The 17,766-nt window shown below is 42.5% G+C and overlaps 1 protein-coding gene across 4 annotated transcripts in view; it reads right to left on the bottom strand.

Moving 5' to 3' along the window:
• The window catches only part of FAM120A (family with sequence similarity 120 member A), a 104,122-nt gene that overhangs the window by 38,511 nt on the left and 47,845 nt on the right, over positions 1 to 17,766 (bottom strand). For all 4 annotated transcript variants that reach the window (XM_060155434.1, XM_060155433.1, XM_060155436.1 and 1 more), the window contains exons 6-9: positions 14,386 to 14,483; positions 13,864 to 14,141; positions 3,071 to 3,158; positions 1,074 to 1,301 (exon numbers count right to left, since the gene is read on the bottom strand). In XM_060155434.1, the coding sequence (XP_060011417.1) occupies positions 1,074 to 1,301; positions 3,071 to 3,158; positions 13,864 to 14,141; positions 14,386 to 14,483 (692 nt within the window). The remainder of the gene's footprint in view (positions 1 to 1,073; positions 1,302 to 3,070; positions 3,159 to 13,863; positions 14,142 to 14,385; positions 14,484 to 17,766) is intronic.

Below are 17,766 nucleotides of genomic sequence, written 5' to 3' on the forward strand. Positions count from 1 at the left end.
AAAATGTTTACTTTATAACCATAATCTGAGAAGTGATACCACACATGCACACCCATGTCAAATAACAGATGAGACTTGGAGGCAATTACAATTTAAAAATACATTAAAGGACCTGAATAAGTAGTACTGGTCTTCTTTTCCTTTATTGTACAAAATATAATATTCTTCATGTCCTTTAATTTATAAAATATAAAAGTAAGCAGTTCAAATTAGTCAATTAACGGTTAAAGTCCAGCTCAGGAGTGCTGTGGAATGGGAGTGACTTTTGTATTTACTGACTCCATTCTACAAACCATAGATGGACAACAGAAAATAGGAAGAAAGAAGTTCGATCATATATGGTGGTATAGATACTGATGAAAACATGTTAAATATACATACAGTAATTCACCAATTCTGCATGAGAAATCTGGTCACCAAGTTAACTTGTTAAATGGTAGGTCTGTGATTATAAACATAAAGACTACAAATCATTGAGGAAATTTAAGTACACATAGATCTATTCAAGACACTAAGATTCAGAAACAATTAATACCACACTGTGTATCTATTTAAGCATACATTTAGTAAGATAAGATAATAATAAATCGACGAGGTCCTGTATTCCATTTTTTGCTCTAAGTGCTCAGTGAGGTAGAGGAACAAGTCGAATTACATGAACTGCTATCAGCCACTCAGAAGTTGGGTATTTCTCGGACAGATGATAAATCAGATATTGAATGTGACATCATAATTTAACTTGACACTACAGCATAAACGTGATGTAGGAAATTTTGAAATTAGAAATAAAAAGAATAAAATTACAAATCAGAAAATAATATGACGTGCCATTAATTAGAAGTTTCAAAAATATTTTGTATTAAATTGAAGAGGAAAATAAGACTTTTCCCAAGTTCTTCTTTTATTATATTTGTAAGTATAAATTTCCATCTTTTTCCTCAAAGTTTAGAAAAGGGAAAATGAACTTTGTTTCAAGTAGCTGGTAAGATAAAAAGTTCCAAAAGGAACAAGGACACGCTCCACAGGAGTGACCACTGTGAGATGACGGCCACACCCACAGCCCCTGTGCATACCTTTGTCAGGACGTGGAAGATGTAGGGGTACATCAGCCCCTTCTTGTGCCGGTGCTCGGCCACTCTCAGCACCTCAGGCGCGACGGGGGGCAGGGGCGGGGTGGTGATGTCCATGTGGTTCCTGGTGGGCATGGACAGGAGGCACGGAATTGGCTGAACAGTGCCAATCTGGCTCCCCTTTCCCTCAGCAAGCTGGCTGCCCGAAGAGGCAGTGGACGAACCTTCTGCCTACAGAGCAATGGGTGAGAGGGGAAAATGGTTTCATGTCACATTTCCACTCCTTTAACCTGTCTGTCCGCTTGCAACACAGAGTCCTATCCAGAGACATGTGATTAACAACTTCGCCAATGAGGACAAGGGAGCTATGATCCACTCCTCCTTGGACAGAGGAAGTGGTAATCGGACACCCACTATGCCTGTGTTGGGGGTGGGAGCCTGGAAGACTGCTGCAGCTTCTGCTGGGTGACCCCCACCCACGGCTCCTCCCTTGGGATCCCCGTGGGGTGAATGGCCTTTTGTGGTTGCTAACCCTGGTCCCACCTGGCTCCACCGACGTGGCCAACTCCTGTGTTTCTGCTTTCTTTGGAGACCCTTCCTAAACTAAATAGGCATCATCCTCTCTACAGATAAAAAAAACTAATGCTCTGAGAGGGTATGCCTTTCATCTGTTGTAACAAGACCAGTAACTCATGGACCTGGGACTCAAAACTAGGCTCGAGTCAGGCCTGCTCTTCACCACCACCACCAGTTGTTATTTAAAGAAGAAACAAAAACCAAACCTCAGGCATTCTCTTAGGTCATTAAAAGCCCCAAATTAAGTATATGTAGAGAACTATCTACCAAAAATTAAAACCAAAGAACAAGCTAATACCATTAAAAATGATGAGTCAGATCTACATATACTAACAGAGAAATATGTGCATGGTAAACTGTCAGGTGAAAAATACTCATTCTGTAACAACCGATCACCAAAACACAGAATGTATGTACATGAATAGGAAAGCGTGTGGACACCAAATGATCACCTCAGTGCTGGATTGCTGCAAGGCAGCAGGACCAAGGGGAGGAAAGGCAGAGGGAGAGTCTTAGCTTTCTCTTTACAAATTTTAGCAAATTCCTAATTGTTTACCAAGAGCAATTATTATTTTTGCAGTAAACTTTTTTTTCTCACAATAAATCCTAGTAATAATAATTGCTCACTGATTTTGTGGCACCTTAAAAAATATACATTTTTCTGTTTTGAAACGACATGTATTCTTCACAGTGGTATGCAACAAGTGCTTAATTTTATCCATTAAAACGTAAAGTGCCAAAATGAGTCTTAAGACGAATAACTCATGGATAACTCACGAGTGTTTTGTACACTTTCCATTCCATAGAATGTAGACATGAACAACTGACAATGCTTTGGGAGGTACTTTGCAAATAGTAGGTATCCAGAAAGCATTTTTGTTACCTATTTGCAGGATAATCATTCAACAGTGAGAATATCTCAGAGTTTTAAACAGATTTCTGATATTCCATCACCTTAAAACAAGCCCTCTTCCAGCCGGAGACCAGCTCATCCTAAGTGATCACATGTGTGGACAGATGTGGCTTTGTAAGTTAAACAGATATTTCTAGAGATGAATATTAACACGTAGAAATAGAAAAAAAAAGAAAATAAAATTTAGTTTATCTTTTTCATTTTTAATGTATACATCCCAGGTGGTTTTCTCACTTAATCACCACAAAAACCCTACAAGAAATGAGGGTTCTGGAAGGCTATGCAGCGAGCAGAGAGAAGAGGATCTCTACCAGGTCACCACCCTGCCTGTGAAAGAAAGCAGGCTGGTGGCAGCACAGCCCTGGGGTTCCTCCTTCCTCTCTCACCCCTGCCAATGTATTACTCATAAATAACATGCTTAAAAAAAGAGAGAGCATTGTACTTTAAACCAATCCCTGGCACTACATGCTGAAAGGAGAATTTGAAAGAATAAAAGGCATAGACTTACTACCTTTGTTTGGTCTCCTGAGTCTCCCCGTGCTTGAGGTTCTGAATGGCTTCCTGTCTTCTCCCAGCCAATTTTGTTCCCACTGATATGGCTGAACATAAAATGAACAAGAATACTGATTAGTGTCGACCACTTCCCACACATGCTCATGATAATAAGGGCCTGCACTAAGCCTACAGACTCAGTGATACCTTATGCTTTCCTGATCTCACCTCCCCCAACAACCTATCTCCAGAGAGAATCCTATCACAGGAACACTTTCCACCTACTCCAAACAGGTAGGTGGTAACCACCCACTGTGGAAGAGGAATCAAGCGCCTAACTCATGCCTCACTGCTCGGCTTAAAGATGGTCTAGGATGTGCTAGTGCCTCAGGGTACAGAGGAGACAAAGGCAGACCTCGCCTTTGGGAGCTCAGTCATCTTGGAGCAGTAAGATTTAAAAAATCGTATTTAATTGATAATTATCAGGCAGTAGAAGATTGAATGTTATCTGGGTCACATGTTACTCAATTTATAAATAAATGTAAGGTATTACATGTCAAGTGACAATTCAGGGGGGCATTCCTATTCATGGAAAGGGGCATGGGAGCTAAGGCTCGGGATAACTTACACGAACAAGTCAGAGGTGGGAGGGCGCCTTCCAGGCCCAAGGAGAGGGAATGGATTTGGTGAGCTCAGAGAACAGGGAGTGAACTGAATCTTATTTGGGGAATAACTTTATTTGGCAAAGTAAAAGTGGGAAAAAGAGATGGGGAAGATTACAGAGTATCTTAAACGCCAGAATGACGTATTTCAATCAGTGTTCTTAAAAAACTGTGGGTTGTGACCCATTAGTAGCCTGAGAAAACAATGTAGTGGATTTAAAAAAAATGAAATGGGGACTCCCCTGGCGGTCCAGTGGTTAAGACTCCACGCTTCCACCGCAGGGGGCACAGGTTCGATCCCCGGTCAGGGAACTAAGGTCCCACATGCTGCGCAGTGCAGCTAAAAAGAAAAGAAAAGAAACGGAATAGACCAGATGCAGTGAATATGGTATGAATGTTATTATTTCAAAAACTCTTTGTGCATTCGTGTATTATGGGCCACAATGTCAAAGAAAATTTACTTCGGTACCTGGGCAAATTTTGTGAAAAGCACTATCCTGGAGAAGGAGGGAATCTAGAGGGGCTTGAGCAGGGACGCAATGCTGGCGAGCTATAGGGATGGCCTGGGCCACGATAGGCATACACCTTTCGCTTGTCCCTTCCCCTGCAGGGCTCCACGCCAAAATTATCTTCTAAAACCAGTGCTGGCCACAAGGCAAGCCAAGCCAACGTAGAAAGGTTTTACTTGGTTTGCCTTTCTGACTCACATGACAGATTTTAAGACTTGGTAATTCTATCTTCCAAGCGACTTCATTTTAGTTCTATTTTAAAAAAAAAAAAAAAAAAAAGGCAGTTGCAGAAAAGAGGAGATGAGAAGCCTGTCCCATCTTAAACCAAGAATCGTGTCCCATGTTGTGATATTTTGGAGTCTAATTCTAGCTCCTTGATCCCAGTCACGGGATGGGATACCCCAATACCTCCGCATGAAACAAGGTCACCCAGATGCCCAGTTATGCAGCATCCAGGCTCCCTATCTTCAGTGAGGACTCAGAGAAACCACTGTTCTGCCCAAGTTTGCTACTCATGTGTGCAATTTCAGGCTACAACTTTGCAAAACTAGAGGAAACCCAAGTGATGAGAAGGCATAAAAATAAATGTAAGTATTCCAAGAGCACAGTGATCCATCCTGTTTAAAATCCGAGAGAAAAGCAGCTACTACATGAGTGAGTAGATAAGAAGCTGGACAAATTGATTAGCGAATCAATTATTTGTTGAGTGTCTAATGGTCAGGACATGTTATGTGATAACTGTGCCAGGACCTGTGAAATAGGGAAACAGACAGTGGACAATCTTGTCATACATACATCCAAAGTGAGTATTCCATTAGAATGTGGTACAGAGCTGCTTAAAAGGTTGGTGACTTTTATTCTGTGAAATTTTAGAACAAATTATTTGGATACTTACATGTTTTATAAAGAAACGTAACATTTGTTACCTACAATTTTAAACATTTATGTATAACATACCAATAAAATGCACACGTGAACAGCTTAATGAATGTCCACAAACTGAACACACCATGTAAGCAAGCAAATCGACTCAGGGCTGATATCCCAGGATCCCCTTCATGACCTGCTCCAGACACTTCCTCAAGGGCAACGGTTATTCTGACTTCTAACAGCAAAGACTTCTTCTATCTGGTTTTGAACGCGATATAAAGAGAATCATGCGATTGTACACTTTTTGTGTCCAGTTTTGGCTCAACAATACTACTGTACAAGGTGCTGGTTTGGTCTCAGTGCTGCATGCATCCCATTGTGGGGGCATGCCACAGTTGGATCTGTAATCCAGCCCTGCAGGAGATCCCTGCCCTTGATGCACTTAGTATTTTGTTGTTCTTGTGTTAGCCTTTTGGGAAGGAATGCGGTGAATCTCAGCATAGTCTAATTTGCACTTCTCTGATAATGATGAAGATAAGCATCTCTCCATGTGTGACATCTTCTTTTGTGTTGTGCTTACTCAAACATTCTACAATAGGTGGAGAATGTACAGAATGTTCTTATGGACTTATAGGAAGAAATTATATGTTCTGGGTACAAGTTCTTGGTCAGGTGTATGGACTGCAATTATCTTCCATGCCCTGCTGGACTGCCACCCCTCCTGCTTTACAACAGATTGACATTTTTGTATACATGTGATGCCTCATCTTGTACGACTTGGCTGCAACTGGGTGCAGCCTTCCCTGACCACCCCATCCTCGCTATTCTCATTTCTGTTTCCTTCATGGCATGCATCATATTCAGCACTAAGTCTAATTACTGTCTGTTTTCATCATTCAATTATAAACTCCATGAAGATAATAAGACCGTAGAGTCACTACTGAACAGGTGTCCAACAGTTGAATGAGTAAATCACATAACTGTAGCCTAAAGGTATATGGCAAAGAAGGTATAAAACCTGGGTTTTATATGGGTACAGTGTGATGGGGGGAGACCATACCAACACTACTACTCAAGTGGAAAGCTTGTCCCACTTAAGATGACATAGAATTTTTATTTATAAATCTTAATTTTGTTTTATATAGATTATCAAACTAAAAATAATGTCATAATCTAAATGCTCATAAGACCTTTTATTTTTATTTATTTATTTATTTTAATTTTTTTTTTTTTTGGCTGTGTTGGGTCTTCACTGCTGCGTGAGGTCTTTCTCTCGTTGTGGCGTGTGGGGGTTACTCTTCGTTGCGGTGCGCAGGCCTCTCTTGTTGCGGAGCACGGGCTCTAGGCACGCGGGCTTCAGTAGTTGCAGCATGCAGGCTCAGTAGCTGTGGTGCGCGGGCTCTAGGGCGTGCAGACTTCAGTAGCTGTGGCTCTCTGGCTCTAGAGCGCAGGTCAGTAGTTGTGGTGCACGGGCTTAGCTGCTCCGCAGCATGTGGGATCTTCCTGGACCAGGGCTCGAACCCGTATCCCCTGCATTGGCAGGTGGATTCTTAATCACTGCACCACCAGGGAAGTCCTTCATAAGACCTTTTAATACTATACTATAAAATCTAAAATTCTGCCTGAAAATAATCTTGACAATGGCCAATTTTTTTTAAGTCCAGAATATTTCAATAGGATAACTATATTACTTTACAACTTAAGAAAACAAAATATTTGAATATAACAAATGCCTTGCTTTGAAGAACAAGATAGATTAGAGATTTCAGAATTATTTGTATATTCAGTTAGGTTCCATTCTATACAACTGCTCCCACCTCATAATCACATTTAGACCTGCTAACGTCGATGTGAAGTTTCATCAGCTGTGCCCTGGGGAGACCTGCTGGGACCCATGCAGACCACAGGGAATTCTGCATGTGTTCTCAAGTTGAATTTTCCTGCTCACCCCAAGGCAAAACTCTCTGCTGGTAAAATTCAGGTTGAGAGAGAAGGAATCCACTCACAGCCACAGCAAAAGTGACTGGATTCAAACCCAGACCCACCATTCCAGACATTACCACATGCTATTACCAAAAAGCCATTAAGATGCACTTATGACGCAGTAGGTAATCAACAGAAAAGAACTACCCTCATACCAGATACCAGATACCCTCATACCAGATTGGTGGCAAGGAGAAAGGCCAGCATCACACCACTAGGTTCTGTGGACTCTCAGGAGGCGATGCAAGGTCTCACTGCATTCCAGGACACCTGGGGCTTTTTCTGCACTAAAGCTGGTTGAAAGTAGCCAATTGTCCTAACCACTGAATTCTCTCCTACACATTTTTGTAGTCAGCAGGTTGGTGATGCTAGGATGGAAATAGACTGGTGTCCATTTACACCAAGCGTAAAAGTGTCTGACCGGTCACATGCCCCCCTGCCATGGGTGTGGTTTGTTTTTATGGAACAGAAAAGGAAGACAGCATTGACCACAAGCTGACTTACTTGTCAACAGGAAAGAAAGAAAAGTCAAATAAAACTAAAGGGAAGAAGCGAAACATGAAAGATCAAATCGTCAGTAGCACTATCTAGTGTATGTGTGTAAGGTCACAGATACGGCTAAACCATGTAAAGCTTCAACAAGCGTGCATACATTTTCATTTCCATATGCTCCCCAACTCGGGAATGGAAGGGAGACTTGATCCACAGCCTGTTCTCATTCAACAGACCCCCAAGAATTCTGAGGAAGGGACCTGGCAGTCAGGTGCTTCTACTACAGAGGGTGAAGATCTGAGATCCCTGATAAGGGAAGCCACAAGATTATCACATACAAACACCCTAGGTACAGTCTCCCTATGCCCCAAATTAAGCTAGCGTCACACATTCAGATTCTTTCATAAAAAGCTGGTAACAGAGAAGTACTGGTCTTGTTCCTGTGTAGCAGTCAGATGGGCCTCGTGTCCCGAATGCTACTCTTTCATGTTTGTCAGGACTTCTCACACTTTTCCCACCCAAGTGAAGGTTCAGAGACACCTGAGTCAGATGAGCTCGACATAAAATGCCTACACGGGTCAGTAGGTGGCTAGAACAAATACAAACCTTCTCCCTATGATGGCATAGATAATTATTAATTTTTACCAAATATAAAAATTCAGAATAGTTTTTCTGAGAAGATACTAGAAATGTTAGCTTATGTTAAAAAATCAATATATAAATGTAAAGTAGCCATTTGTCTGGCACAACAGCGTAACAATCTGAAAGGAAAAATCTGCAGCTGTATTTAGCCTGTCTGGGACTGGGTACCCTAGGGCAGGGTAACATGTAATTGTCTTTGCAAACCACACAGTTTCTTTGGAGAGGAAGCCTGACAGGACTCAGAGTAGAACACCAATACCACTTAAAGGAAAAAAGATGCATTAGAAGAAGCATGTTTCCTAGGACACCAGATCAAGGGCGCTAAATGAAATTCTTTAGGTATTTTACATTAAGAATGAAGTCATATGTTTTGGTATTTTATTGGACCCGTAGTTAGTTTTTAAATAATAATGATAGCTGTCACTTACTGTGGTTACTCATCAACTGATTTAAATCACAAACAACCCAGAGCCCTCCCATTCACATTGGGCACATTGGGCCCAGGGAGCTCTAGGTCACATAACCCCAAGTGGTATCTAGCAAGACAAGCCATGGGAGGTTGGGGTACTGGGTCCTGACAGCACTGGGTCTCTGCACTGGTTAACAGTCTCTCAGGCACTGACAGGGACCTTCTATGGCCCAGATCTGGTCCCACAGGGACCACATGGGGGCATGCAAAGCTTATACAACACATGCCGCCATGACACGATTCCTCAAAATCGATGTGTACATAAATGTACGGGGAAAGAGAACAAATCTATACAAATGAAGTCACAAAGTGGAGAAAAATCAAGTTAGCCTTCTCTCCTAATAGGACTTTTAAATATCCATTTAAAAATGTCAGTAATGACATGCAAAAACACTGAAGCAATATTCAGTGTACACATACATATTTACATTTATACATACAAATAAAAATACATACTTACATAAGTGTAGTCAGTATAAAAAGGAAAAAGGAAAAAAGGCAAGTTGCTGTCCCTAAGATCTCATTATTGTAAAAACCCTAAGTTAGTATATGCAGTAAACAATAAGGTGTTTGAATATTCACCAATCTTTTGAAAACAGTTGTCTCTCTAAAGGTGGGATCATGGGGGATTTCCTATATTGTATTTTCTAATGTTTGAATTCTATAACTGTGTATTGAAATGGTAATTAGAAAGAAGATACAAAGTAACTGAAAACTGCAAATTAGCAACCTCAGATCAGACTCAAATTCTAAAAGCCAATAAATCTATGAAAATAATATAAACACCTCCACAAGAATTCAACTGTAATTCTTAATTCAACCAAAACAGAATTACAAAGATTTGACAAAGACCAGGAAAGAAGAAAAGAAAAACAAGAATATAGCCTGAGGTTTGGTTTGGTTTTGTTTTTTACATTTAAACCAATAATAGAGAAAGAAGTACATGCTGATGATACCCTAAGAAAAGGAATAGGAAAAAAAAGTTATTTAGTTAGGCAACACATTCCTTTCTTATTTTACTTCAAAATAATTGGTCTGGACTAGCTGCCCAGGCACCGGCCTATGCCCTTTGACACACAAAGAACCACAGCATGAGCAGCAGGCTGCGTTTCCACAGAAGCGAAGCCACCAAGGAGACTCGGGACAGCTTCAGCCCTGGCCGGGACACCCGACTCACCATAGCTGTGTGCAGGGGGCCTCTCGTAGCCTGAGACTCCTTGTCTGGCACAGACCTGCAAACCCTGCAGGGACACGTGCTGACTTCAAGAGAACAACAACCCAGGAAGTCCATTCCAGCAGTGTGATGGGAAAGACACCTGAACACTCCCAGCTGAAGAGACTAAAATGCCAGGTAAGGTATTAAAAAAAAGGGAGGGAGATAAAGGACAGGGCCTACCGAGCGCATACAGACACACATACAGCAAAGGTGCCACCATCTGAACCTGAAGACCAGCCAGGAGGCACTTTCACACCTGGCAACTCCTCCATAGGATACCTTAGCATGTTCTTCCTTTCACATCGGAACATTCTTTGGAGTGGCTCCATAGTATTCCCTATAAGGAATGTCTCTATTGTCTGCATTTGGGGCACACACAGATCTTTTGCTCTTAAATGCTCCCCAACACCCACCTTTGCACACAGACGGTGCAAATCCTACCAGGAGGAAGATCCACAGCCCTCAGACACCTGTGGGTCATGGTGACCACAGAGACCGAGGACCTGCCAGGAGGGCCTAAATCTCGTGTCCCACCAACTCCACTGATGTCCCCCACTGAACTTTATCTTTAAAAACCAATGTTTGCCAATTTTATAGGTTAAAGAAAGGTACCTTGTTATGTTTTAAGTTGCATGCCTTTGATTTTTTTTTTAGTGAGAGTGAACAACATTCTTTCGTGTTATTGACCATCTGTGTTTCCTCTGTGAACTGCAAGTTTATATTCTTTGCCATATAAAGCAGTTATCTTTTTAATTTGTAGGAAGCTGGGTGGTTTTTTTGGGGGAGGGGCTTATTTGGGGGGGTATTTTGGGGAGGGTTATTCTGTAACAGGCCCCATTACCCATCAGCACCATCCTTTAAAAAAAAAATGCTACTGCTTTTCCACTGGGGAAATGAGGCCATTTATTTTGTGATCTCCCATATTCGGGATTATTTCCCAGTACTGCGGGGAATATGGTGGAAGGAGTGCAAATGCCTGAGGGAACTGAACAGGAAAGGGCACACCCAGTCAGGTCCGGTGCAGGCCTCCCTCCTCTCTATTGTACAAGTCGGTGTCTTAGGGTGGGGCAATTAAAAATGTTTCTACAGTCAATCTGCAGAAGGTGGTACGACCAGAGGCACTTCAGTTCAACTGTGCAGTAATTTCCCTAGCCAAATGGCCTGGCCACCCAGACACCTGTCCATCCCTAGGACAAAGAGCACCCAGATTGGAGCAAATTCATTTCCAAAGAAACACTGGGATCTTTCTAGCCCCAGGGCCATTCCAAGCAAATACTGTGGATGTTTCCCATCACTCTTAGAACAGAATTCAGAGTGTACGCCACCCAGCCTCCACCTCACTCGACACCGCAGCCGCACTGGCTTTCCCTTCCTCCACCCCGCACTCGTCCAGCTCTCTCCCCGCTCCGTCAGGGCTTGAATCCTGCCTCTCAGGAAGCAATCCCTCCTCCAGACCAACTTGTCTGGTGTCTGCCTCGCATACTCACCACTTGGGTTATCTGTTCATTTGTCTACTCACTTCTTTGCAGGCCTCCATCAGCACGCCACGTCTGCGCTGCCTGCCACTATGCTCAATGGTAGACGGCAAGTGCTCAGGTGTTGCTTGGCTAAATGAATGGATGATTTCTTTCCCTTAAGACCATCCTGAGAGCACAGTGCAGATCCAGGAGTCCCAATTTCAGTCCAAACCAAAGGTAAACCAAATCCTGACTTACTGCCCCTACTTAGTTTCTGAACTAGGAGGGCAGTTCTCTGTCCTATGCGCGGCCTCCAAAGTGTACACACATAACTTATTCAAACAGAATCCTCACGCTGAAATCATGAACACTACCTTCTTAGCATCCCGCCACAAGTAAGGGATGCCCATAATCAGATCCTACTCTGCCTGGCTTATGATCCTGAAGCCTCTGGTACAAGCGCCCTACCCCCTTTTCCTTCCCTCCTCCCTCTCAATTTTAACACACCTATCTCTTATTTGTTACAATAAATGGAAAAACAGATTTAAGGAAATAAAAACATTGCTAAGCCACATAACTTGATCCAGGCTTAGCAATCTTTCAATTCCAGATTGTGGATGTGCTCTGCCTTTCTGACCACATTTCACACCACAAGAGGGTGAGAGGCCCATGCCATCCCCACATATGGAGTTCACCTTCCAGAGGCTCCTCCAGAAAAACATAGTAAAAATGCCCTGAGTTGGGGGTACAGACAGTTAAGTGCTACAGAGCTCAGAGGTAGGAGGAATGACTAAAATTGAGGAAAAGCTCCAGGGAAGGCAACACTGATCAGAACCTTTGGGAACAGGGCAGAGTTGAGTATGCACAAGAAAAGGGAGGGGCTCTCATGCAATCTTATCCACTCAAGTTCAACTCATATCCTAACAGGGCAGCTTGCCCAATTAAGCAGGCAACTTACATTATCTCCGCATCCCTATCCGAAGGAACAGGATCACCACTGGACCTCCCCAGACCAGGGCCTCTCCTGGCTCACAACGCTCATCACCTGCACAGGACTCCAAGCCACACACAGTGGCTCTGTGTCTTATTTCTACCTGTGTTTCAGAGTCTAGAAAGAATGTTTCTGACTAAAATGAACCTGCCTACAGATATCTTGGTCTTGCTGACATGAGTCAATTATTAAAAGAAAACTCATAGTTCCTTAGTGAGTGAAAGGGTTCCTGAGACATCTATCAGCTGTTCCCAAACTTCTCTGTGCTGAAGAGTCACATGGTCTCATTTACACCTGCAGATTTCTAAGCCCCAACAAAGCAATTCTCATTCAGTAGGTCTTAAATATATTATCTTTCTAGAAGGTTAATTTAAAAGTCTGAATGTTAAATTACAACTTTTCCCTTCATTTTAGAATTTTAGGATTGCACATACAACAAGTAAATATTTATGCATTTTATGCTTCTGTTTCACAATAGCACACCTCCCTGGCTGGCAGCAAACTCCTCAGTAACTGCCGCCCAAGGTCAGCAGACTTAATGCCCATTTTACAGATGGAGAAAAAGAGGACAAAAGAGGAAGAATCTCTGGCTTCAGGTGACACACCCATAGAATTTGCAGGAAGACTGGAAACTGTGTCTCAGATTTTCATACAGCAGAAACTGACAGAGCAATAACTGGCCATGGGCATTTACTGAGAATCAGAGTTCAAACCGAGGAAAAAGAGATGCAGATGTAAAGAAAAGAAAGACTCTTCCTTTCCTTTCTTCTTTCTTTTTTTGAAATCAGGTTTCTTAGAAACATAAGATTATGTAAGGGGAGGAGGAGGACTGTGAATTTTAAGACCTTCTCGATCAGATTCTAACAAATTTAAGTATTTGAAAATGCATTTATTCAGGGACACACATTGTTTAAAATACTCCTTCTACAGGGAGAATTCCAACCTGGGTCTGGCAGCTTTCCATGGTTTTGGTTGGGTGAACAGTGTTATTTCAAGAACAGTCCTATGAGCTGCTGAGTTGGGGTTCAAGTTGCTGAATTCAGGAGGAAAGGAAATTCTGATTCCCCCTCAATCCAGGAGCCAAGAGACTGAAAGCCACAGGAGTCTAACTTAAAATGCTTTCTGGGGGTGGGACTAGGGGAATCACAGCCCAAAAGAGAGTAAAGGTCAGGCAGAACTTGACCAGATAACTTAACCATGTTTGGTGGTCACACAAACTAATTTTCCTAAAATTCCACCCAAAAAGAGCGGGGGGGTTGGGGACACCAAGGCTTTGGGCTGGCATAGTACAGATTTTCAACCTTGGAAGCCTCGAGGAAACATCCAACCTTTTCTTTCGGTCTGAGGAGTCTTGGTCCAAGCACAGAGTAACTGTCACCTACCTATAACAAACAGCATGTTTGAGCACAACCATCGGTGCCGTGGGCTGGCCAGCCAGAAGGTGGCTTCCCTGGGGACTACAAGCTACTTAAGAAGCTGCTACACTTCTGGGAAGCACCAACTACTCCATACACCACTCACTTTGCAGCTCCTCCACTGCCTTCATCATTGTCTGAAGATGATGACGTAGAAGAACCAGGAAAGTACGCTGAGTCCACGTGATTGGGACTGCCGCTTGGAGCTGGGTTGATCGGGGAGGACCGTTCATACAGTGGGGTATGCTTTCCTTCATGAGGAATGTTACTGTAGTTCTGCTCAGTCAGATTCTTTCCGCTGGTTTCCAAGGTGAGAGCCGGCTCAGCGAGGCTGTATGGGTGTGGACCCTGGCCCGGAGCACCTGGGCTGGGCACCTGGGGGGCCTGAAACAGAGGGTATAGATCACACATGCATACACACTGCCTGCATGGCCCGGAACACATAAGCATAATCCGGCCTTGGCTAAGTTTTAATTCAACAAACACTGTGAAGCAGGTGCTTCACATATCCTGAGTTTAAGAAATTATTTTAGCATTCATTAAGATCTGATGCATATGCAGCTTTCAAGGCAGCTGTCCCACACCAAGGCTGGGCAGACCAGCTGAGGAAGGAAAGGAAAGGCCTTACCACAGGCTTTGCTTGCAGAGACGTCTGTGGAATGTTGAGCATCTGGGGGGGGACATACGGTGGCACTATCCCAGGCATTCCAAACGGATTTGGTCTGGCTGTTTCATCAATACGGAAAGAAAACAATAAAACAACTGTGAGCAGAAGGACATTCCCCAGGACACAGCGGTGGCTAGCACACATCTCCATCTGTCTTGCACCTCCTCAGGTGCCAGCACACCACTGGCCCCACTTCCCAGAAACCTTCAGAAATTCATGTTTAACATTAAAAATACTTAATCTTATGATGACCAATTTTATACACTGGGGCTAGAATTCTAACTTGCAAGAGTTTTCAATTAATGTCTGATGGTCTTTTTGCTTTTGTCCATTTCTTTGAATGCCTGGCTTGTCTCTGTCTTTAACTTAACAGGTGTTCTTATTCTTTCTCTGCTCACTGCTGACAAAGCTGGAAGCACTGTAGTACTCTAAGCACTAAAGGAACAAAAGAAGGACACAGCACTTCCCCTTCCATACGTGAAACAATGGAATTTTTCTATTTAAACTAAAATTAGGTTCGTAGCTACTAGCACACTTTTAAATACAAAAAGTGAAGTGTGGTAGTCACTGCCTATACTTTTGGTTTGTTTTCATCGTTAAGGAAACCATGACCAGGTTACACATGCATTATACATGCCCTGCGGGGTCAGTAAAACTTGGGATTTTGTGCTCCCTTAGAAAATGATTTTATAAAACCTGTTCTGACGTATGCTGGCAGTTGTCCTTCATTATCCTCGTGCTAACTTGTAACAGTGAAGCACAGAATGGAAGCCACGTAGAGAAGCGGCCCCAAACACAACGTCAGGCAGGAGTGGGTCCCATGTCAGCTTAAAGACATGACATAAAGCAATCAACTCAGCCCAAGGTTTAGAAACCTCCATATCCACAACACTCAGTCTCCTTGCGGGTCTGAGGACAGGTGGGGGTCAGCACAAGCAAGGCCAGCAGGGTAATGCCCCCAGCATGTGGTGATGGGGGATGAGTGTGGCCTTCATGTCAAAGACACTTCAAAATATCATGATTTACTAATGTGATAAAAATGAGGAGACTCTTCAGGGCTTTGTTCACTTGCTGAACAGTTAGGTGTGGCGTGCCTGAGAGGACAGGCTGCGAGGGCCAGCCCAGGGCTACTACAAGACCCGGGGGTGTCATCAGGACTCAGACTGCAGGAGACACAGAGAAAATACACCCAGTGAGAACACACAACAGACCCTACTGGTGCCCCCACGGCCACACCGTCTCTTCCTTAGGTTTCTTTTAAAAACAGAACAAAACCAAGCCTAGAGCTACCTCAACGCGAACGTCATTTATCAGGAAGAGTGCTTTTCTAACTTCAAAACCTGAGGGACATCAGGTGAGAAACACACAACCCATAAACCACTACCAACTTGTCAAGAAAAATAAACACATATTTAATTTGACTAAAAAAAATAATAAAGTGCCCCAAACCCTCCCTCTCATTCTTTGAAAGGAAACTCCCACTGATTCCTAACCTGAGGCTCCCTGAGCCAATCCAGTCCTGGGCCGCAAGGACACTGGGAGCACTGAGGCTTGGGCCGTTGCTCACTTCTTACTACCCCACAAGACTCATGAGCCTCAGAAGCCATGATCTGTTGGAAGATCCCATCTCAAGCGCCTGGTGCTCAAGTTGGAAATGCCATAGCTCGCACGAACAGGAAGCTTGGCCCAGCTTCCACTTTCCACTGAACAGAGATGGCTGTGGGACAAACAGCTGGGAATGGTGATGCTGGCACATGTGCATGTGGGGCTGGTGTCCCATCTACACACTTGTCCACATGCTCACATACACACAAATGTTCACCACACAGACACATGTGCACATTTGCCTGCACTCACACACACAAGGAGACGTTCCTGATCAAACAGTAAGTCCATGAGTTATGAACCTCTGAGTGTGAGATACGGGATGCCGTAACTGAAAGTCCCTTCTCAGGTGATTCTGAATTTTAGCCAGATTTTGGGTGAAAGAGTATTATGAAATCCACTTAAGCTCTAATGCTGTAACTTAAATCACTGTAAAAAGTCTAGTATACAATTCCTTGTAGCTGACCTGCCATACTTAACTTCAGAGTAATAAGAATGAGAGACTGGACTCTTCAATTATGCAGCAGCATTCAAGTGAAGATGAACATTTATGTTTCACTCTATTTTTGGCCATTATATGCTACAAAATTCCTGAAAGTACAAACTTTCCTTAAAAAAAAAACAAGAAAAAACAAAAAGAAAGAAACCTCCCAAAACAAAAACACACACAAAACTATAACTTAAAAGCAAAGATTTCCAAGGAAAGAACATTTTCTAAAATCATATTTCAATCCCTGACCTCAAATAAACCTTTGAGAACCCACAGGACTAGTTACTATTCTATCATAACCTAGTCTATTAAGTGAATTAATTTGTCTACATTTCTCTGATGGCTGCAGAAATGCCTAATAAGCGAGGGCCTGCCTCTGCATACTGCATGCCTTCTTATAAATCAGTTCTTGTTCTCAGTGCCCTCATGCAGCTAAGCAGAGTCATTGTCTGTCTTCTGTGTGACAAGGACATCTTTCTCAGAATTGACACCAGTTCAGAGTGGAGATTAACACCACCAGTTTCTCATTCTCTTCCTTTCACAAATACTTACTAAGAGAGGTAGGCCTTTGTTAGAAAAGTATGCAGAATGAAGACAGACGAAAGGGAAAAAAGTATTTAATTAGTATTTGAAAAATATTTTCATAATTTAAAAATATTTAAATATTAAAGACTTTGAGAATAAGAGAAAGAAAGCATGCATTGCAGCCCTTACGGCTGTGCTTAGTTAGCTGTGAACTCTCATAGATAAGACACTCTCTGCAGTATCCACTCCCTTGAATTACTTACTGTGCCTGTATGAAGCTAACCAGCTTTTCTCTAAATTAAAATACGATTAAAAGAAGGAATGGTGTTAACCAAAAACTCTACTGAGAACTAGCCACCCCTACCCCTACCTAACAAATATTCATCTATTACTGGGCATGTTACTGTGAAGATGTTACATTAAACAAACAATGGTAACAAAGTAATATTTTTTTAATTCTATAATTTAGATGGGTGCTGATGCATGACTTAAGTGTTACACAAAAAACATAGCTTTGAAAATTTAAAGAATAAATAAACCAATATATTCCCTACCACCAACACTAGTTTTCAATGCTTGCAAAAAAACAAAGCAAAATTTTCAAACTATGTTAACCATGTTGACATATTTACTCAATACCAATACTCTACAGAACTTAAGGTACAAAGTTATATGGAGAATTTTACATAATTTGTTTTCATCCTCTCCCAAACAAATAGCTT

This window comes from Lagenorhynchus albirostris, chromosome 7 (genome assembly GCF_949774975.1).
Source record: "Lagenorhynchus albirostris chromosome 7, mLagAlb1.1, whole genome shotgun sequence".
Classification (NCBI taxonomy): domain Eukaryota; kingdom Metazoa; phylum Chordata; class Mammalia; order Artiodactyla; family Delphinidae; genus Lagenorhynchus; species Lagenorhynchus albirostris.